Source organism: Drosophila grimshawi, unplaced genomic scaffold (genome assembly GCF_018153295.1).
Source record: "Drosophila grimshawi isolate 15287-2541.00 unplaced genomic scaffold, ASM1815329v1 contig_848, whole genome shotgun sequence".
Classification (NCBI taxonomy): Eukaryota; Metazoa; Arthropoda; class Insecta; order Diptera; family Drosophilidae; genus Drosophila; species Drosophila grimshawi.
In genome coordinates, this window is record NW_025063692.1 from 18,897,853 (window position 1) to 18,923,341 (window position 25,489).

Consider the following 25,489-nt stretch of genomic DNA (forward strand, 5'->3'; position numbering starts at 1 on the left):
AGACAAATTGAAATTCAGAGATCAGAGTATAATGAAAATAGCTGCGAGAGTCGTTTAAATAATTTATATGTCTATGTACAATACATGCTCGAGATCCTTCCACAATGATCCTGGGCTTGTCAATCCGTATTAATTGATACCTATCAAATAGCTTTTGGGTGTACTTCCGCGTTTCCACAACACAAATATGTAATTTTTTTTTTATATATTTTATAGTCGGGTTTTTCTTTATAGAAATATATTTTTGGTTTAGCCTCGAATTCCAATTGAGCTTCGAAATCCAAGCGATTATTTTAATGAGCACAAATGAGTTAACTATATAAATAATATACAAGAATATATATATATTTATCGTACGTATTTGATAAGTAGTCAAATTGAAAAAAAAAACCAACAATGCGGCAAAAGAAATACAAATAGTGAAAGAGAACACAAAAACAAACAACAAAAAAAAAAAAAATAAATAAATCATCAACAAATGCTTCAAAAATGTTGCCTTGAGAGGTGCGCTTATTGTTCCACGTTGCTGCAACAAAAGAGGAGATATAAACATATATATATATATATATATATATATACAAAAATATATATTAATATATTATAATCTATCCAATATACCAAGCCATATATATATTGTATTAAATGTATGTAATTTTTTTTGTGAGACACTGAGAAAATCGAGGGCAGCCCTCGTCATATTTACAACAAATCAAAACGATAACACTAAACACTAAAAAGGCGAAGAAAACAAATTGATTTATGCTTATGATAACAATAATTTGTTTGATACAAATTTGGATGTTAATATATGGTTGTATTGCTTGTATTCCTGTTCTGTTCGAAATCGGTATTCATCGAACGTGAAACTGAATTCTAAATGAATATAATATTCGAGACATTGAATCAAAAGCAACGATTACATAAATCTAAATAGACTTTGTACATATGCACTTAAACATATTTTTAAATTCTTTGAAAATATTATGAGGCAATGCATTAGTTGGAAATAGCCAAAAACTGCAAAAAGAAATATAAAAACCGTTCGGTTTTTAACTTTGGTATTTTAACAGAGTTTAATTAAGTTCGAGCTTAATATAATATCATATAATGAGTCTGTCAAGTCTTTTCATTTTCGGCTAGCCGAATATTGTTTTGCTTTCCATTAATTTGCGAATTTCTTTGTTTGTTTTTTTTTTTTTTGAGAAATTGTTTTACATTTATTTTAGAAGTACGACTTAAGTGTGAGCATGAAATAAAGTTTTGTTTAATGTCTCCAAGTGCCAAAATTGTCTTCTTCATCGTCTTTACCAGCTAGGTTTCTTGCCTGTGGGCATGTCCATGTCACCACTACCACCAGCACCGCCTCCACCTTCATCGTCGCTGCGATCGGCACGTTTGCGTTTCTTTTGATGCTCCTCGACCAGCTCCGAGATGCGTATATTGTTGCCGCTCATTTGCAGCCAGTTGATGTACTAAATGTAAGCGATGTAACGATTAGTGTGAGCAGTAGAAGTAGAATGCACATTTTTGGGACACATTTACCAGGGTATTGGTGCGGACGCCGGCATCGTGCAGCTTAGCCTCAATGTTGTCTAGCCGGTGGTCCGGCTTGCTGTCAGCGTCGTTCTTCGATATGTCGAGCAGGTGCCGGACGCGTTGGCGCAGCGTCTCGAAGATTATGCGGCCAATGACATGGTTGCGATCGTACGGCGTCAGGTAGCATCCGAACTCGTAGAAAAACGGATGCAGCCGGCCCAGTTCGATGTGTGTGGTCTCTGCCTCGCAGACGGCCTTGTGCACGTTCTTGTAGATATCGGGCAGGGCTATCGTGAAATATGCATTATTCACTTTCAGCTCCTTGATGTACCACAGCGGCAGATTGATGGTGCGACCGGGTTCCAAATCTTCCGTTTCAGCGCCGGCATCCAAAAAGCCTGAAAGGTGAGAAAGTGGGAAATTACAGCGGGACAACGACAAAATTGTTTATATTCTGATGTACCCATGCGCTGTAGGCGTGTATTGACCTTGCACTCAACCTTTTCCTGGGTCACGAATATGTCTTCAATTGAATAATAATTTGGAAAATAATTCATCGTTGACAAATAAAAACAGCTGCTTTTGTGTTTTAGCGCCAAATCTGGTTTGTTAGTAAACAGAGCTCTGTTAGCGCATGCTTGAGCTGATTGAAGTTGGCTGCGAACACAGAAAATTGTCATCGAATCTACACAGCGATAGTTTGAGCATCGTTTCGTAATTGGTGCACAGGACAGTCGTGTCAATAAAAACTTTTGTAGAAAAATGTAATTATTAATGAGCTAAAAGTTAAGGCAGTGATTTTTGTTTTTATGTTGAAGTTGGTGCTATAATTGAAAAACAATTTAAAAAGCGCGCTTCGCACTATCGCTTATGCAATGCATACTATCGATAGCATTACCTGTCAATATGCTCTCAAATCAAGAACATTTCCTTAACGAAATAAATAAACCATTATTGTATTACTTAAATTAGTTTGTTAATAATGTAATTGTTTGACTTGCAGCCAATTCAATAATGCTCATAATGGTATTTATATCGAAATTGAAAATGGAACTTAACGTATTTTTTTGCACGACCAAAATGCAGCATTTTTTAGCGTTTAATGTATGCGGCCACACTTACCTTGTAGTTCACGCGAGTCTGTCGCCATGTTTGGTTATTTTATTTGTTTTTAAAGCGGAGTCACACCAGCTGAAGTAAACGCTCCCAAAATTTTCTGTGTGTCGTGGAATCTAATTTAATTTGACACAATACAAGGATCGCGTCCGCACGTCATACAACGTATACAACGCTTCGTATTTTTTTTTTGGCAGTGCGATCGCAACCAGTGAGACAACCAAAACAACAGCAAATTGTTCCATTTGCACAAAAATAGCCTAGAAATTCGGCAGCGAATCAACAACAACAACATCATCCGCAGCAACACAAGCGGCACTTCTAACTGTAAAACGCCGCTACGGAACACAACGCAACGTAGCAAAAGTGTTACAAAGTGAAATTGCCTTTTGCGGCACACAAAAATTAAGTACACGGCAACAGCAGCAGCAGCAATAACAAATAACATTTTGTGCTTGTGCGTATATTTTTGTAAAGTTTAACTATAGCCGAGCAGCGAACAATTCCAATTGGAATTCTCAGCTGACTGCAGCTAAAACCGAACAACAAGAAACAGGAAGAAGAAGAAGAACCGCAAAAATGGGCGATTTTGATTTAAATGTGGACAGTTTGATACAGCGGCTGCTGGAAAGTAAGTAAAGACCGTAAATACAACTAGACTAAAGCAGTTATCTCTCTACCTCCCTCTCTCTCTGTTTCTCTTTCTTTATTCTGTTAACAATTCCTCTTATTTTACCCACTTTTCGTTTATAACCTAATTCTGCCTGCTGCCTGGTGGCTAAGCGTGTGTGCGAGTGCGAGCGAGAGGGGCGATTGCATTTTCTAATTATTGCACATTGTGTTCGTTTAATTTGCAAGCAACAAGCGCAGAAGCAACAACAACAATAACAACTGATGTACAAGCAGCCAATTACAACAAGCAAGAATAATAAACACTACAACAACATCAACTACAGAAACAACAACAACAGCAATAAACACAAGGCGGCCTCCCCCTTTTTTTATTTGACTTTTGAATCAATTAATTTTAATTGATTTTCATTGCTTCTCAAATGTAACGAGCAAACTTTGTTGTTTTTGTTGTTCTTGTTATTGTTGTTGCTTTGCGGTTTTTGTTTTTGTCAACATATTTAACATGGCTCATTAACAATTAACAGCGCCACTTTACATAACAGCGTTGCGCTAATAACTTAACATGATCATCGTTGACTCAATTCTCGCTCTGTTAAGTGTGTGCCGTTATTTATTTTTATGTTTCTTCTGCTTCTATCTAATGCCCAATTGGTTGAGGTCTATTGCAAACTCTTGACGCCTAGCTGCATGACGTCATCAGATGCTAGCAGCGATACGACGATTTGCTGATAAGCACAAACATACACACATAGATGAATCAGGTTAAAGCCAAAAAGCTCATTGCTGCCAACATTTGAGTCACGTGCACTCTGCCCCTGCTCTTCCTCTCCTTTCGTCACTGCTGCACTGTGATAGCAGAGTAGCAGTGTTATGCAGCTGTTAACACACATATACACAGCCACACACAATTTTGCGTTTAGCGGTTTTTAGCAATGATTCTTAAATGGAAATAAATGCCATTTTTTTTTAAGTTTCTGAAACTTTTTGAAGCATGTATTTTTCTTGGTTTGAAATTGAATGATTTTTCGTATTTGTTCTCCAGTTTTGACTGTATTATATTTGCTAACACATACAGGCTGTCCATTCGTAGCCGATAAATAGTTTAGCTCTCTGGTTGAAGAGGTCGTTGGGGGTGCTGGGGGTTTAGTTGTTGTTATAGGCTTGTAGCCTTCAGCTTAAGCCGCTTAGTGCAGCGCCCGTTTTCCACGTTAGGGGGCGCTGCACAAATGATCTGTTGGCCATTTGACGGCTTTGGTTTGTTTGTAAAATTGCATTTAGCCACAATTTAAAGCATTTCTTTTTTGTTGTTGTCTGTTTTTCTTTCTTTTTTTTTAATCATCCATTTCCGCCCAGAGGCAGGCTCGCTCTGACGTGGCCAACTTAAGCTAATGATGGCCCCTAATGGCAATAAGAAGTGGGGAGCAGCACAAAAAAAAAACAAAAAAAATTACATTACTCATGGCTGACAGAGTGTTGATGTTGTTGTTGGTTGTTGTGCGAGGGCAGACACGCCCTACGCCAAGGTCAGCCCCCATGGGCTAGGTCATGCAACGAGAATTGTCATTAATTTTGCGGTCCCAAATTTCATTTTTCAAATTGCAAATTGAAATTAAAATTTCAAGCAGCTGCTGCTGTTGCTGCCTTCATCATCATCATCATCATCATCATTAGCACCACCCACATCCAGAGCCATTTCCATTATCTCGCCTCGTCGGGCAATCGTTTGATTTGCTCTTCAATTCGATTAGTTTTGCGAGCGCAATTGTAAATCCTTAAAATAAGTGTGCATTTACTTTTTTTTTGCAATTGAATCAGAGTTACAAAAATTGAAAATTTATTGTTGCGGCTCGATTTCTCTAAAATTTAGAAAAACAAACATTTTACATAGCTTAGAGATTTTTTCTCCTAAAATTTTAGAAATTAGTTCTAAAAATAGAAGAGCTTTTTTTAGCGCGATGTGTTTTCCGAGTCTATGCATTTACAATTTACTCAAAGGCAATCCATCCAAGCTTTGCCATTTGCAAAAAAAAAAAAATAATAATAAAAAATAATTGCATTTGGAGGGAGTCAACTTGTGTAATCCCCTTGGGGCCAATTTACAATCGCATGCAGCGCTTTCAATCATACATTTCATGCCATCAAAAAACTCGATCAACAACAACAACAGAAAAATGTTTCATCTAAAAAAGAGGAGAAAAGCAAATATCAATAAAATAGAAATTAAAAAAATAGAGGAAATAGGAAATGATAAAAACCCAGCAGCAAATAGATCCCATTGCGAATTCGATTCATAATCCATACTTTCTACGCACGGTAAAGTAAGCACCTTACTTGCTTGCATTACTTTCTTGTAATGAAGAAATCGTTAATGGAATACTATACGAATCCATATACAAAGATATATAAACTGTAATGCAGTTGAATTATATATGTATATATTTTCAAAGTGTAGAAGTTAAGTTTGTGCTTGACTGGAAAGCTTAAGCAGACAACTCTGCATAGAAGTAGTAATGTTCTGTAATGAATTACAGAATGCATTCGGTGATGATATAGTTCGCTGCTGGGATATGTGTGTGTGTGTGTGTGTGGGTGTATGACAAACAGAACACCGCTCTCTCCTCCATCTTTCGCTCTCTCTTTCGCACTCTGTATGCAGCTCTCAGTCACCAGATGTTGCCTCTCTTTAGTCCACTCTCCCCTTCTTTTCCATTCCACCTATATTTCCCTTTTTAAGTTTGTTTCACGTTTATATATCTATTGCTGTAATCTTAATCTTTAACTCTATATATATATATGTGATCTCTATATATATATGTATACATTTGTATATATATATGTACGTGTGTATATGTGGATATGTTTATGTTTGTGTGGCGCCACGAAAGATTTCAAAAAACAAAAAGAGGCCGAGGAGCATGCCCAGAAGCTGCTCATCTCTCAACAATTGGCTGCCGCCGGTGTCGGTGCCGCCTCCACTTCAGCTGCCTGTTCAATGGGCGGCGGCACGCCCCCCACTCCCAGCAGCAGCAGCGGCAGCAGCGGTGGCACATCAGCATCGGCATCAGCATCGGCATCGGGTACGAGTGATCCGTTAAATGAGCTCACCGATCAGCAGCGACGCATGCTGCTGCAGGAATATTCAATATCGCCGCCCAGCGAGACAATGATATCGGCGGATGGCGATCAGATAACGGTGCATCATCCGCGCGAGGAGCCCAAAAAATCCAGATTGAAATTGCGTGATTTCTTCGTTGCCGAATTTGGTATACAATTCATGATCCTCAAGCATCAAAGTGCAAGTTCAAAATGCAAACACAAAAAAAAAAAAATAGAATTCATCTATCATCATCTCTCTCTCTCTCGCTCGCTCGACCGCTCTCGTGTTCGCTCTCGTTCGTACTTGCTATCTCTCCGTTTCTGTATATGTTTCTCTCTCTCTCCCTCTCTATGTATGTATGCGTACTTATTTATATCGCCATTCTCTTGTGTCGCACATTCGTCGTACAAATAGAAAAAAAAAATGAAAAAACAAACGAATCCCCAGCTTTTGCTCATTTCCAGCAACTACGAGTTAACAAATTGACATTTTGCTATTTTCATTTATTTTGGCATTTAGGACTAATCCTCTTATTACGTTCCTAAGCACACATACAATATACATACACATACAATACACACACACATATACATAATATTCCCCAGCTTTGTAGAAAGTATGCAATGTTTTTATAACTAGTTAAGACATGAGTATTATAAATTTTGACTCCCTAAGCTAAAATCATTATTATTCTTTCATTTAGTAATAATTTAGAAATTTTAATTACCTTAGAAATAAAATGCATGTTAATTAACAGGACGCAGCTTTTTAGTATTAATAAATGTTAAAGGCTCGTGACAATTCTTTACAATATGTACAATGTATCATTATTAAGCGAGCTTTTAATAATAGTTATGCAGTTAGCCCTTTCTTTTAAAACATAGTTCCAGATAAAGAATGAATATTAGATTCCAATGAGAGATTAAATTTATTCCAATTAATGTTAAGTTATCCAATCACGCTTTGCTGTGATCATGTTAACGTAACGTGTTAACATGTGTGTTATGTTAACATATCGTAATTCTGTTAGTAAAAGCTGTTGTAAACTTAATCGCATTTAATTCTGCTGATATTTTTATTTTCCATTTTAAAAATGAAATAACAGTACAATTGAAATTTCTTCCCAAATATTTGTATTGCTGCAAATGTAGTTGTTGCAGTTGTTGCACAATTTGGGCAGTCGAGTGCTGCATTTTCATTACCAATGGTGTTTTTCATGTGTCTGCTGCCTGACATTTGTGGTTAGCCTCCCACCTGGTGCAGCGTTACCTAAATTTCACTCCACGCCGCTACCCAAATCCCAACCTCCTCCGTCACCTACCGAATACAGTTTAGGGTATGTAATTGTTTTCACACGCCAGATTTGTAAATGTCAAATAAATTCTGGCATATTATGTATACATTCTGAGCTATTGTCAAAATGAGTGGGTGGCGAAGGAGAGGTGGGAATAATGCATAACATTTTGCTTGAATAATACTGTTATCTGTGTGTGTGTGTGTGTGTAAGTGATGTTGCTTGTGACACGCGACTGACACCCAACTACTGTGGCACTTGCGAAAAAAAAAAAAAAAAATGATTGGGACCCCCTCAAAAAACAATAATCGTAAACTATCTCGAAATTGATTGGCGTTGAGTGTGCAAAAAATTTGGCATAGACATGAAAACGGAAACAGTCACCCAACAGTAAAATTAGCCATTCGCAATTTACTGTTTGCATTTGTTAGTGTGTGTTTTCTGCTTCTTCTTCATTTTTATACGCTTTTCTGATGTCGTGTGTAAACAAACAAGTTCATTCACGTGATGCGACAGCACTCCATTAACCCTCCCCTGCCCCCCACTCAACCCCTCCCACACTACACAAACCAACACCCCCACCCCCACTGTCAAAATAATAAAAAATATAATAAAAACAGAAACCATTTAGCTAATCAGCCAAACACAGAGCAGAGAACTGAGTGAAGGTTACGTAGACCCATCAGGTCCACATTGGCATTATGTCCGTGGCTGAGTTATCGCTTGAAATTCCGCTTACACCGTATAACACAATTTCTACACATATTTATTCGAAAATGCAGTTATTGCTTGTGCAATTTTGCTTGTGTAACTGTGTAAATGAGCCTCATGACGAATGATCTGATAACAAATGCAACGTGATGCATCGATAAACAAGCGTTACTTATCGATAAATGAGTTATGATTAAGTGCTATGATTACAAACATTTAAATCATATTTTGTCAACCAAAACTATCGATAACGTATGAGTATTTAATTATAATAATTATAAATATTTACTCATTTTTCATATCTGCATCGAATTCCGAATTAATTGATAAGTTTTGGCGATAATCATCGGTAGACAAACTTCACATTCAAATGGTGCTCATCGTTATCTATGTAGGCACATGTATAGATAAGATATGCACAGACATATTGTTTATTGATTCAACCAAAGTAAGAATATCACAAATTGTAACTATTTTCGTTATTTCGATGTGCGCAAATGTATATATGAGGAAGTATTTGCGCAAAGTTGATTGCGCAGTGTTATCGATTAGTTTTGTTCTGTTAACTGTCTGAAGTAATCATCGTACATCGTACAAGGCCTCACTTCCATTTCCAATTCCACTCCCAATTCCATTTCCATATCCCACATTCGCTTGATTTCGTTTCGTGCTCAAATATCCTTCGTTATTTTTTGATGCATTTCTAATGTTTGTATAATATTTGTATAATTGAGTTGGTTGTTGTTGTTGTCGTTTTTGTTATCGTTGTTGTTATAGTTTGTTGTTGCTGTTGTCGTTGTCGTTGTCATCGTCGATGTCGCCAGAGTCCCCCATGCCATATGTTATCGTTGAATTTATGTTGTTGCTGCTGTTGCTGTTCTTGTTGTTTTCGCTTTTGTCGGGGGCATCTTTCAAGTCTGTTTGCGCTGTGCGACGCTGATTGAAAATAGAATTTGAATTTGAATGTCATAACCTTCACTTGAGTAGTCGCATCAGCAAGCCACCTAAACATGTATACGAATATATATATATTATATATATAAATATATATGCGATTGAAAATAATCATAGTATGTAATAATAATAATAATAATAAAGGGAATATTATTAAATGGCTCTAATAAGCAAGCCAACTGCCAACTGCCAACTGGCAATTGTCAATTGGCAACACAACTCGCTCATTGCGTGCGAATTTCGCAATATCAACCGGAAAGTGGAAAAGCAAATTGCTCTTCGGTTTTATTATGTGGGTGGTCTGGTGCTCCTTACTTCCTTCCCCCCACCCCCCTCCTCATCCAACTAACTCACCTTGGCTAATGCTTTGCCATTTCGTTTAAGTATTTTTTGATTAGCTTTTTGCCATTGACTTTATCATCATCTGAAGTGATGGGGCAACAGGCAATATTGATGACGGCTTTGGTTGGCTAATTGGGTGTTGCTCGCATGCACATATATATACAATATATATTTGTATATATATATATAATCAATAAGATTGCAGATAGTTCAGATACAGATACTTGAAGTCAGCACTATCGCTTTAAGAGATTACTAAACTGTTTCAAGAGAAACTCTCCAGCAGCTCGGCCAGATTGCGATTGTGATTGAAAAACGTTTCATAATCAAAGTTAGTCAACTAAAAAAAATAAGAGTAAAAAATGAAATTAGGTAAAAAGAAAAACAAATAAATTTTAAAATATATAAAATATAAAAAGTAAAATGTTTAAACATTTTTTGGTAGGAATTTGGAAACAAACAAAAAATGCTAATGATTAGCGATTAGTGTATATTGAGTCTATAGGTGAATAAAGTTTACTAATGTCCGTTACGTTCGACTCGCTCTTAAAACATGTCAATACGGCATAGATTGCTATCTCAAACTCCCTTGCTCATCTCTCATATCTCTCTGATTGTCATTCTGTCGCGTCAATTGATGCATTTGTCGAGTTTGCTTGTCATCAACAATGAGGGACAAAAACGACAAGCGGAACCAGAACAGTAAGAAAACTGCAATCACGTTATGACATGTGGCTAACGAAAAGCCAACAAAACCGTAAAGTTTGTTCATTAAATAAGAGCACGCTTCATGCATGCTTAAGCAACACACACACACACACAAAAGATATAAATAAATAAAGAAGAGCAACAACAATAACAGTAACAAAAAAAGAAAACCCAAAACGAACCCTAAACTCAAACCCAAAACCGAACTTACAGCTCTAACGGATGTAAAGAACGTGAAGAGCCAAGAAGAACAACAAAAACAGCACGCAGTTACAGTTACAGTTACTGCTGCTGCCGATTGCTAATAAACAAGTGCAAGTGCCAAATGCCCTGTAAAAAGTTTGATTATTAGATGGGTTTATTAGCCACACACACGCACCTGCTTCTTGGCCAACGTATGAGCTTTGAGTGAAGCGGTCGGCCTTTAAATGCCGACAGATAAACGACTAATTGAATTTTATTGAAATCATATTTACAGAGTATGTTAAGCGTTGTCCATTGCCTGTCTATCTGCGGTCATCTTAGTTGCTTAATTATCATTTCTCTAGCAAAATTCAAGTGAATTATTGAAGGGGGGAGGGGGGGGGGTTGTTGTGGAGGCATTTCGGCTGCTCTGTTGTGTGAGGAGGCCCCATATATATATATATGTATTTATGTGTACATGTGTGTATGTAAGTTATGTTACACGATATGACACTGTAATTCTCATCAGCCCACACTGGGCCACATTGATAGATTTTTTTGGTATAAATTCGAAAAATGTTTGCAAATAAATTATAGTTTTAATTAATTACTTCGGAAAAGCATAACTTAAGTGTAATAAATTGAGGATGATAAATAAATTGATGATGAAACTGTAGGTCAGCCAAAGCAGTCGTCAGACATTCGATCAGTTGATTTAGGTAGCAAAACAGCGGAAAATTTCTGCATCTTGCGATTAAAACTCAAAAGTTAACAATGAAAATTACTGGCAAATGTATATGTAAAATAAATAAAAAACAATACATTGTTTTGTAATTTTTAAATATTAATTCGGCGCTCATCTTGGAGTGGAAACTAACTTTTGTCAACTTGTCAAAAAAAAAAAAATGTAATAATTGGAAATTGTAGCCCAAAGTGTGTTTTTTGTATCGCTTTTTCGACTTTTCTTGTTGAAAAGTTCACACTTAAAGCAAAGTTCAATGAAACAGAAACGTTTGAATTTACAGATTGATTATATGGGATCTATATGATATAAAAGACCGATGTGAATCGATTGTTCCTAAATATTTGGTGTCCATCAAATGTGTCAAGTTACAATCGTGGCATTACATTTATCGAAATGTCGATTTGGCCCAGTGTGCGGCCGGCAAACAAAGCGCCACGCCTATCGCCTCCTGCCTAGGGGTTTTACCTCTTTAATTTTTTTCCTTTTTGTCATATTGCGTGCACTTGGCAAATAAAAATAAGTGAGAGGTATGAAAAACAAGACGTGAAACGAGAAATGCTAGCGGAGCAAAATGTTGTGGCTAATGACATGTGTGTGTGTGTGTGTGTGGGCGGATTTTGCAAAAAGGATACTTGAGGTCCCAAAGGCGCTGTCGACCAATTTTGAAGGTCGCCACTTTGACGAGGCCAACGACAAACGAAAACCGACAGTCCACAGCAACTGTCGACACACCGACGGCCGACGACCGACGACCGCCTGACCATTTGACCCTAAAAATGTAATTCCTGTGAGCAACACACCCAACTCTATCACACACACACGCACACACACGCACACACACACAAATACATGCAGCTGTGTAATACACATTTGACCTTTTGACTTAGTTTTTCGTACTTTATTTCTGCAGTTTGCTTATTTTTTCATTTTGCCTGTCCATTTTTGTTTTTAGTCTGTGTTTTACTTAGCAAGTACATTATTATTATTTGCCCGGTAACTTTTGTTGCCGTTGGTCAGTTAGTTAGAGCTTAGTGTGTGGGAATGGGGTGGATATATACCGTTACCTTTATTCGCTTATTTGGCTTAAGGCAGCTGATAAATTAAATTAAATTCTGTTTTCAAGTTAAGATTAAGTAATGCTGTTGCACGAACACAGCTACAGGCAGGCTAAATTAACATCGATAGTTATCGATAACGCTGAAATTTTACCGAATGATGGAAATGAAGGGGGAGAAAAAACACCAACTCAACAGAAGGCGTAATTTAAAAAAAAATCGACATTCATAGAGTTTGGCTCTGCTATCGACACATACACTGTTATCGATAACAAGTAATTAATCACATAAATTTAAATTATTCAGATTCAATTTAAGAATGCATGACACAAATACTTTTTTTCATTTGCAACTCGTAAGTAATGGTCGCTGTTTGACTTTGGCCTTTAACAATTTTAGTCGAAATTGAGCTTCACACCTGCTGGCGACAACAACAATAAGAACAACGAGTACACAAACACCGATGTAGCTGGCCAACACCGATGCCAACGCCAACGCCAACGCCAACGCAAACGCAACGAACGCCTTTCTGGCTTTGACGTCACACACCAAAATTTGTCGCTGTATGTGTGTGTGTGTGTGTGTGTGTTTGTGTGTTTGTGAGTGTGTTCGCCATGATTTATGGTGCACTCGCACAGTGCAATTGGGCTTTGCGTGTAACGTGTTCAGTTTGAAGGAAATGCCCCACCCCCAAAGCTCACCATCCTGTTTCCTTGTTCGTTGCTTTCTTGCTGCTTTCTCCTTGCTCCTTGCTGCTTGCTGCTTGCTCCCTTGGAATATGTGGGATTGGCTCTTTTACCATTTCTAATTGCTGGCGTGCCAGGCGCACAGTTATTTGTCCGCTGCCTCGTTGCATACTTTAGTGCGCATGCAATTTTAATGCCTCCGTCGTCGTTTGCATCGTTGTCGCCATCATGTCCTGCCTGTCTGCCTGTCCGCGCGCGCTCCTTTTGCAAATTTCATGAGCATCAAAAATATAAATCCACAAAGTTACTTTCGAACAAAAGCAACAACCACAACGCAAACGATGGATGCGTCTCCCAAGCAAAGCACTTGCCGTGTTTCATTGGGGCGAAACTGGCACGCTGCAGGATGTCCTCTCGGTTGGTTTTTGGTGTGTTTTTTTTTTCGGGTGGTTTGGGATTTGGGAGTGGGGTTGGTCGGTCTGTTGGTCTGTCGGTCGGTCGGTCGGTCGGTCGGTCGGTGGTTAAGCAGAAGAGTTGCTGTGACCGCTGGTGCATAAAACATGACATGACCCGCATTTTCATCGATGGCTTCTCACTTGGCGCTCCCTTGCGGTGCTCCCATTGGGACGCAGCCCACACGAAGTCAGCTAGCTTTAAGCGGCTTATGGCAAAGTTGTAGTAAGTTTTTGGCCCACATAACTGCTGCAATTGCTTCATAATTGATTTTCTTGTTACTCTTGTTGACTCTCCCCAGTTGAGGCGCCCCCAAAGTTGGCAACACAATTAGCAACCGTTGCCCCTTGACGATCCAACCAAATAGTTATATTTGAATTTCTCAATAAACACGTACTCGGTACTCCAGAGAAAACCAAGAACAAGCATCAGTGTAGAGTGTGTGGAAGATTGTCTGCTTGTGGCTAAGAAGGGAAAGCAAAGATCCCCAAGGAGCACAGAGGTCTTGTGCTAGTCTTTGATAAGGATGGAAGTTTAATGCTGGCATTTACAGCTCAAATACCTAGCAATTGATAGATCGTATAAGCGGCGCGTTATCATAATCAAATCAGTTAATGATTTCCAGTTAAGAACGTTTCTGAATAGTTTTACTAAGCTCATAACTTTTGGGTAGTTCATCTTAAACCCGGAGTTATTCTAGTGCCACCGTTTCTCTTCAATATACAGCTGTATTCTAGCTTAAATCGAGGGATAGACAAGTTGTACTTATCAATCTGATATCACTTTTTGATCAATCAGCCAAGAAACCAATCCAAACCAACTCAAACCAAATCAAACAGAATCAAAACGGCGACCTTGCCCCAAAGCACTTTATATGGACGCTGAGTGTAAGACAATTTCAAACAACTCAGTTTGTCCGCTTGAATTGGCCAATACCCAACCCCTGCTGCTGGCCGACTAGCGCACGTGGCCCAAATGGCTTTTGGCCATATTTGAGGCATTTTTTGGGCATATTTTTAAAACAAGTTTGTGGCAAACAGACGCCAGCTGAATGTAAGGAATGCAATAAATAAAAAAAAAAAGTACAAAAAGCAAAAGCTTGCAGGTAACAACACCTTGACCTTTGGCAGCCAGTGGGCGTGGCCAGCTGTTGGCTGTACGCCTCCAACCTCCAACGTAATCGTTTCCCGTACTGTGGCTACCTGCCCCAGCCAAAGGCAAGAGAAAAATGGGTGGCAGGTTATTTAAAGCCCAGGCGGCTGTTGAAACTTGTGCAACTTGTGACCCATCCAAAACAATGCAACAGCAACGAGGAAAAAAGTACAACAAAAAAAAAAAACAAATACAACCGTAGAAATGTAAGCAGTTAATGTCGACGTCATTGCGATTCTAAAAGTACACTGTGCACTGGAAAAAAAGAAAAAATATATAACAAAAATGAAAGCTAGCTCGACAAACAAAAATTGAGTTAAAACAAAAACATTGCGTTTGTCGAATTCGAAGTATTGTCTCTGCCAATGCACACACAGATTGAATTGATTTCTGGAATCAGTTCGCTGCTATGATTCGAAGAGTTTTTGTATTAACAATTCTCAGAAGTTGAATGTTATTTGTAGATGTTTGAGCAATATTTTGGTCTTTATTATTTGATGACCTCAAAAACAAAAAAACATATTTGGAAAACCTATGTTTTAGTTGAATGAAGTCTTTGCTTCTACTTGTTCAGCTCAATGTGGGGATCTACTGGCTAACCAGTTATAATCGAAGTAAAATTTATTAATAACACAATAGCTTCTCCCGCTACGAAGGGTTATTTTTACATGCATTTTGTATTGTTTGTTCATTTCCATTTAGCTTAGAACGATTTGTTATTGTTGCTGTTGTTGCAAAAATAATGTGTCGAGCGACCTGGCAAAGTTATTGTTTACAACTTGGCCAGCTATTGTTGTGTTCATGACACGGTTTTAAACCCATTCAGTTAGTTGTTGTAGGACGCAGCTGTTGTTTGGGGGGTGTTAAGGTCTCAAAATGAAGTTTGATGCGAGTCGCCCCTTAACACCAACTGACAAACAATGTTTAGGGTTAATGCAATCCAACGAGCAACCATAAAACGCAAAACAGCAACAACAAAGACAACAATAACAACAGTCATAACAACATTCAAGGCAAAATGCAAATAAATGAAATCGAAAATTACGTCAATGGACACGTGTGGCGCGATATGTGATATGTGGCATAAAACTAGACTAGGCGTTGCATGGACGAACGCAATGGGACATCCAAGTCGGAAGTGGCAACAAACAGAGCGAGGGCATCAACTGGATAATCACTTTTGCAATATATATATATATATATATAAACAAAAAGTTGCATTGGCAAAACGGTGGTAAACATTTGATGGCATTTAGACTGCGAGTAAACAGAACCGAACCACATTCACTTATTCACTTATATAATATTCATGAGCATCAGTGAGTGATGGAAATGAGTGCGTGACTGAGCGAGTGAGTGTATTCTGGATTATTCAGCTAGGGTGGTTCAGTAAATCATTTATAATGCTCTTACGCATGCAGCCCATCTTCAGTCACTGCAATGCACATATGATTATAAGCTCAGCATATAGTAGTATATATATAGATAAGCTATATAGTATAAACATGTCCACTGTTGACAAATGGCTGACAAGGGACCCCCAAAAAAAGTAGAACTCAATTTATTTGTGTTGCTGTATGTTGTTGGCCTCGTAAATATTGAAATGGAAAATATTCTTATTATTATTATTATTATTGTTTTGTTTTTTGTATTTATTTAAGGCCTTTCAATTATTACCGATAAGATAAGTGAAATACTCGGCGGCAACTACTGCTTAGACCCGAAACAAAGAGAAAACCAAAATGTTTAATGTATAAACCAAAAAAAAAAAAAAAAATAGCAAAAAATATGAATACCCCATCGAAGCTGGCGTCGATCCAAAGAGGTGCTAGCCATGGCGAGTGGGCCAAGGAAGTGGGGGCTATGTGGGTGTGTGTGTATGGAGGGAGGGGGTGGGCGGGGTTGTTTGGCCAAGACTTTTGCTGGCTGCCAATTTGCTGCCGTGTGGGTGAACAGTTCGACAAAAAGCTTCCGCGTCGCCTCCAAAAACGGCAGCAAAAACAACAACAATTGCGACGAATCGCTAATTAAGCAAAAACCCCAAGTAAATAAAATGGATTTTGCACTCGGGGAACGAGACAGATGCAACAACTATAGCCAAATATCTGATTATGCAGCCAAGAGGGAGATAGCTAGAGGAAGAGGGGCTGCAGCAAGAGAAAGCGAGTGAGAGACCAGTGTCAAAAATCGATCCATGCAGGTGACTAACAATGGCCGCCGGGGTAAATGGGGGCTGGACTTTTTTGTTAGGGTAGAATTAAGTTGTGCATAAGTATACCACATAATGTATTTATATATATATATATATATATATATATATATATATATATATATATATATATATATATATTCCTGATCAGCATAAACAACCGAGTCGATTTCGTGACTTCAAATTTGAAATAAAACTCTTCAAGCTTATTGCATTTTATTGTTATTGTTGAGATATCGATAAATATCGAAAAAGTACCAATTTTAAAGATATAGCTTTCTAATTGGGCATGAACATATCTTGACATAGTATTGATTATTTGTCAAGATCGTTTTAGAAACGCGAATATTCATATTTAATAATTTACAGCACTAAAATACAAAAAGTTTGTCGGTTTGACTATCTAAAACTTGTGATTGGGAAAGCTTTGCGTTGAGGCTATCTGTTAGTCGAGCTCTCTCTTTTGACTAGACTATTCTTACCTCTTTTATATTTTATATATATATATATATATATATATATATATATGTATATATATATATACATTTATATATATATTCACAAATGGCGCTTTTGCTGTAGTTGCTCTGCTTGTGGCGCCTGCTACACTAGTTTTTTGATAGTTTTTTTTGTTGTTGCTGTTTTTTGTTATTCTTGTTTATTGTCTCCCTTTTGCTCTTGGCTTTTTAGTTTTTAGTTGTTTTTTTTTTTGCGTTTTTTTTCGTTTGCCAGTTGAGAATTAAGAAGAAAACGTAAGGAAAAACAGCAGCAAAAGCAACAACACGGCGAGCAGAGCTAAAAATAAATGTTTATTTTATAAGATTTGACTGAGTTGTTCTTGTTGTTCTTGTTGTTGGTGTTGTTGTTGCACGCGCTCTGTTCTGTGCTCTGTGCTGCCTTCAAGATTGTCATTGTTTTCTAGCGTAGAAGAAGAAGATATTATGGAGGGGGGGATGGTTTAGGGTAGGCAAATGTTGGGCATTAGGCATAGGCAGGGGTTGAAAGACTTTGCAGAGACTTTGAGTGGAAGATGCAGCAAGCGAGAGTAATTGAAGACGCAGAACTGCACTCGACCTCGACAATGAATTCTCAGATTGAATGCAAGTGAAACCAAGTAAGACAACCAAACCAATCAATTATATTCGGTGAGTCACGAGCATCGAGAATGAATGTGTAGATTGAGTTCTTATGATAATTAAACTTTTGGACTGTGAATCATCAACACGCAGCTGAATGCTGAATGAATGATTGGAATCGGATCGGGAAGAAGCGCTTCTCGAGCAAGATCACATCAGAGGGAAAAAGCCAAAAGAAATAAAGGGAACATTTTGCAACCAGCGAATTTTAATTCACTTCTCGCAATGCATGCAAAAGTAATTAATAATTGCAATTGATTTTAAATCGTTAAATTTCTACACGTTTTTGTCATTGCAGAGATTCTGAAATCATAAAAAAAAAATACTTTTTTGCTTGCTTCTCGTTTAAGAAGAGATCAAAGAGTAACAAGCTCCTTTAACACAAATTTTGTATAAAATTGACAAGTTCAAAGTTTAGGTCCAATTAAATAGCTTATCGGCAGCAAGCAGCAAGCAGCAAGTGAAAGAGAATATGTCATTATATGGGCAATGAGACTGAATGACAGAATTGGTGAATTGTGGTTTCTGTGTTTGCTGCTTGCTGCTGTTATTGCCGGTGCTTGAAGAAATAACAAATTATTTATTTATTTCGCGTCGCTGTTTGTTTCTGATTTGTTTGTTTGCATTCAACGTTGTAGCTGCTGTGCTGTGCTGTGCTGTGCTGCGTGCCTCTTGTTCTATTAGTTGTTGCTGTTGTTGCCGTTGTTGCTTGCCAAGGCAGAAATTGATTTTTATAAATAGCGCGCATACGCAACGTGGCACGCACTGAAGTAGAAAGCACATTGGGCTGTCTCTCTATTTGCCTCTTCCATATATGTGTTTGCTTTACTTGCCAAATTGGTAAAACGGGTGGCTTGAGGAGGCCTGAAGGGCGCTGAGTTGGCACTGGGTGGTTAGTGTATAGGGTAGCAGCTGGTGTCACGGCACAGCTACAATAGACCGCTTCAATGGCTACGCATGGACTACTTTTTCCTGCTTATTGCCGCTTTTTGCAAAAAACTTCCGCCATAGATTTGTTGTTGTTGCCAGCATTAAGCATTTCAAATTTTCAAATTTCAGATATTCGTTGCCTGTGGAATTGAATTGCCTTCTGACTCGTTTCTGTGTACAAAGCAATCGCTAACCAATCGCAATCGCTGCAGATGCACTGATTTTCATTTTTAGTACCCGTCGTACTCTGTTCATAATCAAACAATACAATTCAATTACGAAATTCTCACAGCAATATTAATGAGTTCATTTGAGCGCATTATGCATATTCAATACTACTCTCAAATATCTAATTATATGCTCTGCAAACCTGTCTAAAAATTCAAGATTCTCCCCCGTAGAGTATAAACGAACATTGCCACAGTCGTTTATTCAAAAACTAAATTAATGCTCAAAGTCATAAAGTCAAAATTAGTTAAAAGATAAGAATAACAACAATATAAGTTTCGATCGATCCATAGTTAGTTGCTCTTGGCTGACTTGGCAAATCTTGGCAAATCAATGCGTGTAGCATATTTAATGAGCAAATCCAAATACTCCTCCATTTGGGAAGTGCATTCGAAAAATTGGGTTGCCAAACCGGCGGCGAACGGCGCTAATAACACATTTTCCTCGGCGTTTGTTTAGATTTCAATTTTTTTTTTTTTTTTGTTGATTATTTTCCTTAAATTTTATAGACAATTTGGTTTATAATTCAATTTAGATTTTCACTTTTGGGCTTTTGCTCAATGTTAATTGCACAATGGGGTTTTTTTTTTGTTTCGACTGTATTAAGCATTTCAAATGAAATGCACACACACACACACACACACACTCGTAGAGGCACAGTCTTGGCAAACAAAAGACATTACGCATACGCCCCGTTTGCCGCACATTGTAACTCTTCCTCTCTCTCGGTCTCTCTCTCTCTCTCTCTCATTGTCTTTGTGACAGTGTCATGTAAATACCGTTATAATCAGCGTTAATGTGCTTAAATGAGGGCTGGGCCAAGCCAGCCATTGAGTTGAGTGAGGTGGGTGGTTGGCTCACTCGGGTGGGGCCATCACGTGTCCAAGTGGCAACATTTAAGCAAATTTGCCACACCGAGTGGTGCGCCTCTTGCAGCGACGACGCCTTCGCCTCAACCTTCCAATCAACTGGGTCAATGCGAGACGGAAGCATTTACAAATACATATGTATTTTGTTTCGTCTACGTCTACGTGGCAAATTTTTTTTAGTGCCTGCCTGGCATTGTACAAATCAATTTTGTTTTATATTTTGGCTTTTTTTTTTTTTTTTTTGGAAAACATTCTTTGCATGCAGCAACTGGAACGAACAATAATGCAAACAGTTTCGATTCGCTGTTGCATGAATTTGAGCCCATTTGAGCATCCCGAATGCCTCAATTCCAATTGGGTGTGCACAGATGGCTGGCAACACGGCGAATGTTGATTTATTTGCTTAGCACTTGCTTTTTATGCCCGACTATTTGTGCCTCCTAACTGCTTAACCAAATGCCCAAAGGTATTTGTATTTTAATTTCAAAGATGCAAAAACCAATACAAAACTAAACTAGTTGGGCTCGTTCAATGTTGGTTTTTCAAATCAAATATGCGCTTTATTTTTTAGAATTCAAATATATGTTTTTTGTTTTGTTTTTTTTTTTTCTAGCCAGATTTATTATATATATTTATTTCTTTTTTGTCGTGACATGTGAGACACATTCAAGAATATGCCTCCGTTCCCATAAGGCTAATTTATTTTGATCAGCATCACTAGATGAGTCGATATAATCATTTTTTCAATAAGTCATTGTTTTAATTATTGTTGAAACTTGTCAAATATCTGTCTTTTTGCATCGCTTCGTCACATCTGACCGTATCGGGCCACTATATGATATATCGGTCGAAATATTTATGTTGTGGCATCGCGCTAGGAATAGACATACTTGACACACTTTCTGATGCAATATGACTGCATAAATGTGGCCAGTCATGAAACAGAATACATAAATACAATTTGCTTAGAAGCGTACAAAAACTGAAGAATATTTCAAACTCCGCTTTCAAATTTACATGTCAGTTGTGTAATCCTTGGCATGCCTGAGCCAACCATTCTTACATGTTTTTCTTTTATATATTTTGTGCGTATATTTCATAATCATAATCATAATAAATAGTTTAAGAATTTTGAAAACGCTCCTTGTGCTTCCACGGTAAGTTCATTAATTTTGTACGCACTTCCTGCCAATTTAAATTGTTGCTGCTGGCTTTAACAGGCTTGGCTTCCATTCGTTTTGTTTGTGCAGATTTTAGCGCCACAAAATTCTCTAAATCGGCGCTCCATTTTATATGTTCCTTTAGGACATTTTTCAAATCAAAAAAAGTATCTTAATGTATTTTTTATACATAGACTGGCAATTAGAAAGCGGAATTTTTAACATTGCCAGTATAGCTTAAGAATGTTGAATGTGAAGTATGTTGGCTACTATCGACATTTCATACATTCTCGAATGTTTATAGAATGTTAACATGTACACTTTTCCATAAGGCATAGAAAAAAGGATTTAAAAATTCTGATTATTGGAGAAAAGTTGTTTAATTTTATTTTTCGATAAATGTACAGAATGTGAATTTGTAAAATGTTGGGCATAGTGGAATCCAGCCAATTCATAACATTCACTAGACATTCAAGAATGTTAGGAATGTTGTTTAGTGGAAATAGAATGTTACATGTATTTCAAACACACATATTGATTGGCATTTACGTTAAAGATATGCGTTTATTATCCTGTGTGCCAGCATATTGCCTGTGTGCCAGCATATTGTGTGTTTAAGCATATTGCTTTCAGCCGAATAATTGTCAAGTTGTGTTAACCGTTTTGGTTTATCAACTCCGATTAATGTGTGCTTGTTAACTGGCTTCATTGGCTAAACTGACTGACCATTTCATTGATTTAATTTAACATTTCTAAAGTGGCCGGCTGCTAATATTTAACTGCAACCCAAATTCCTTTCCGCTCGCCCTTTGCCACTTTCCACTTTCCACTTGCCACTTAATAAGCTCTCTAGCCACATACTCTACAATTTTGTTAGCCCGCTGCCAAGTGGGTCAATGCAAAACGGAAGCATCATTTTCGAGTATGTGTGTTTGTACTGTGCATTGCTGCCTAGTTTGAGGCGCCACAGCCGCAACAGCAACAGCAAACGACAACGATAACAACAACAATTTAAAACGAAAATTTCTTATACTTGTCCTTAATCAACGTTCGCTGCCCCAAAGGCATTTAGTCTTGTTGCTGTTTGCTGTTGCTGCCACATACCCATTACAACTGGCAACAAATACAAAAATGTTTGGCTAGCTCATGTTTATGGTGTATTTTTTTTCGATTAATTCGTTTGTTTCAAACAAATCGATAAATATCGATGTTGAACTGCAAATATATCTCATGCAATTATAGATCATTGCAATATTTATGCTAGTCCATTAAATACTTATACTCGGAGCTGGATGTAGGGTATCTGCTAGTTGAGCACTCTCATTCTTACACTTTTAGTTGTTGTTGTTGCTGCTGTTGTTGTTGTTGTTGTTATTGTCATGTCGTTGTTATCTTTGCTTCATTTGCTGAAATTTTCAACTTGAGCACGCAAAGGCCGCCGGCACAGACCTGCCCAGACCAACAGGGCGTTAGGCTGGTGATACGTCCGTAGGGGGACGCGGAGGCGGAGGCGTAGGTGGAGGGGAACGCGGAGGGGGATGGTAATCGTAATGGTGTGCAGGGCTTGGCTATTAATGACAGCAATGCCAGCCATGCAAATTGTGTTTTCGCAATCAGCTGAAGCCAGGAGCGAAGAAGTTCAGGAAGAAGACGTAGACAAAGAAGAAGAAGAAGGAGAAGAAGAAGAAGAACATTTCGAAATTAAACCCTGAAATTACAAGAAAAATGGACGATACACATTTTGTGAGACTATACGGAAAGTGATGGCGTTTTTATCGATTACCCCAACGAAGGTCAACTCGACTTTTGAAGTCCCTAGCCCCGCCTCGATCAATGGGTGTATTGTGTTTGTTGTTGTTCGCGCGTGTGTGTGTGTGTGTCTATATATGTGTATATGTGTGGGCATTAATTGAATCAAAGTGTTGAAAATGTGGGTCAAAGTGGTTTGTGGTTCGCTTCACGCACTTCAATATATTGCTAAAGCCCTTGTATATATATATAAATGTGTGTGTGTTGGTATTGGTGTGTGTGTGTTGGTGTGTGTGTGTGTGTTTAACATGCTGACCAAACTGTTAATTAAATTTTAAGCCAACCATTGGAAGTGTAGCGATAGGGTGGGGCGAATCGGTGGGTGGATGGGTTGAGGGGTTGAGGGGGCAGTCCTGGTTAATTGAAAGCTGATTGATTTTGTCACAGTTGGCACATTGTTAAGAGCTTATGGGGTCGGTCAATACACTTGAATTGTAACAATGCAAATTCACATTAATATCAACAAATGCTTTTCAATCAATTGACAATATGCTAAGCTGGATTTTAAAAGTGCTGCATTGTAACGAAAATCAATTGTACTTATGTAAAATAAAAAAGTAAAAAAAACTTTATCAATTAGAAAACAAATTGTTCACTTTTAATAAAAACTAAAAAACAAAGAAATAAATAGAATTAATTGTAAGCAAATATGCTGATGAATGAAAGTCAAGAACCAATCCATAATGTGAGGCATGATCAAGCATGAAAATCAACTCAATTCTCTTTAAGTAAAGGTGGTCTTAAGCTGCTTGTTAGTTATGGCAGCCAAAACTTTGGCAAACATCTCAAATTCTTTTGTCATGTCATTTAATGGGAATTGCGAAAAATTGTATGTGCTTACAATTTGGGGTGCAGAATCATGCGGCAATTCAAACCGAATGTAAGGCCATTTTTTCGGGGGGCATTACAAAATTCTTGGCATGCAATTTTATGCGAAAAAATGCAAATGTAATTTTAATTGAGTTTATTTAATCAACCTTTTTGTTGCCTTGATTTTGTTGGTAACCAATTTTAGTTACGTTTTGGGATACATCACAGCATTTCTTGCGATGGAATCCCAAATTCCTGTTAAATAGTTGCTCAAACTCAACCAAATAAAACTCTGCTGTATATATATATATATAGATATATTCAAATCGTTATATATATATATATATATATTTAATTTGCTGTAAGCATTCACTTATTGTATTATGCTTCAGAAATTGTTTTGCTTGCACGAGGAAGGATTAAAAGGATTTCATTTTACAAATGAATGCAGCGAAACCATGGTTGCAACACATTTGTGGCAACTCCTTTGACAGAAATGCATACATATTATATGCGGCATTCATTTGGATAATAATATAATCATATGTTGTATATTTTCAGCAGAAACAACATACAACTTTTTGTTTACTTCAATTGAGAATAAGTTAACAAAAACTGGCATTGAACTTTTGAATTAACTCATATATGTATATCTATATATATATATATGTAAATATCTATATATTCTTTAAAGATAAAAAGTGATTTTCAAAGAACTGTCATCTCGACCGTTTAAGCTCTTTCAGTGCCATTGGTGCGTTGCATTAACTTATGCAAAAAGAACATGAGAAACTTGAAACTTGTATCTTTCGCTGGCTGGCTGGCTGGCTGGCTGGCTGGCTCATTGCCTAACTAACCGACCCGACGCACAACACAAACACAAACACAAACAGCAGCAGCAGCAGCCATCCTGTCGTCCTGCCTTATCTTCATATTGCCTTCATTTAGAAAGCCTTTTCACTTAATTTGCTTTTACTTTTGCTGTATTATCCTCTTCTCAGCCCCGCCCCCTCCCCATCCTTTTCAACCTCCACCGCCCACAGCCCCACACACACTGTGCACTTTGTCCTCTGTCGTTTGCTTTACAGTTTTGCCATCCTCAAAATGGCTTAAACATTTCCACACTGCCCTCACGGAAGCTGCCACTAAAGTTTGCACCAGCATTGCACTATGACAGTGTGTGTGTGTGTGTGTGTGTGTGTTAAACTTCTGCCAGTGCCTGCCCCAGTTTAGCAAACCTGCCCCCATCTCCACTATCTCTTGCCGCCAGCCGCCCTTTTGTGCCTTAGCCCATTGGCTTGAAGAGTTGTCGAGTAATCGGGTCATGAAATTGCAGGCACATTTTTCATTACGACAAAAGTGCCAGGCGTCTTCATCTTATTTACAGTAGCCTGTCAGAAGAGCTTTCATCTTAAAAACCCATCAAGCATACACACACACACACACACACACACACACACACACAAGTGTAGAAAATTGCAGCTTCTCTATTTTTAGGAAATTTTAATAACAAATTAATTTGCCAGGAAATGCTATTAAGAAAATGTCACGAAAAGTTCTTTGGATTTCGGATCATTAAAGAGACGAAAGATATTCATTATTTAATGGCTGGGTTAATCATTAATTAATCAATCAGTTCATTAATTATTCAATGTATAGTTAAAGCGTAGCTT

The 25,489-nt window shown here is 37.8% G+C and overlaps 2 protein-coding genes across 4 annotated transcripts in view; one reads left to right on the forward strand and one right to left on the reverse strand.

Moving 5' to 3' along the window:
- Positions 1–626: 626 nt before the first annotated feature.
- LOC6565164 (DNA replication complex GINS protein PSF3) lies at positions 627–2,733 on the reverse strand. Of its 2 annotated transcripts, none has more exons than XM_032738080.2 (3): positions 2,000–2,231; positions 1,543–1,934; positions 627–1,472 (listed from the first exon to the last, which is right to left on the reverse strand). In XM_032738080.2, exons 1-3 carry the CDS (start codon positions 2,214–2,216, stop codon positions 1,305–1,307), a joined length of 777 nt encoding a protein of 258 aa, XP_032593971.1. In that variant the 5' UTR covers positions 2,217–2,231; the 3' UTR covers positions 627–1,304. The 2 variants fall into 2 exon arrangements, with proteins under 2 accessions (XP_032593971.1, XP_032593972.1); XM_032738081.2 differs by lacking the exon at positions 2,000–2,231 and adding an exon at positions 2,659–2,733 and having other exon boundaries at positions 628–1,472.
- Positions 2,734–3,080: 347 nt separating this feature from the next.
- LOC6565163 (serine/threonine-protein phosphatase beta isoform) overlaps positions 3,081–25,489 on the forward strand; it is a 29,044-nt gene continuing 6,635 nt past the window's right edge. Inside the window, exons 1-2 of one of the 2 annotated variants that reach the window (XM_001991499.3) lie at positions 3,081–3,283; positions 6,171–6,548. In XM_001991499.3, coding sequence (XP_001991535.1) covers positions 3,232–3,283; positions 6,171–6,548 — 430 coding nt within the window. In that variant the 5' untranslated portion in view covers positions 3,081–3,231. The remainder of the gene's footprint in view (positions 3,284–6,170; positions 6,549–25,489) is intronic. The other variant, XM_032738076.2, reaches the window with a different exon arrangement.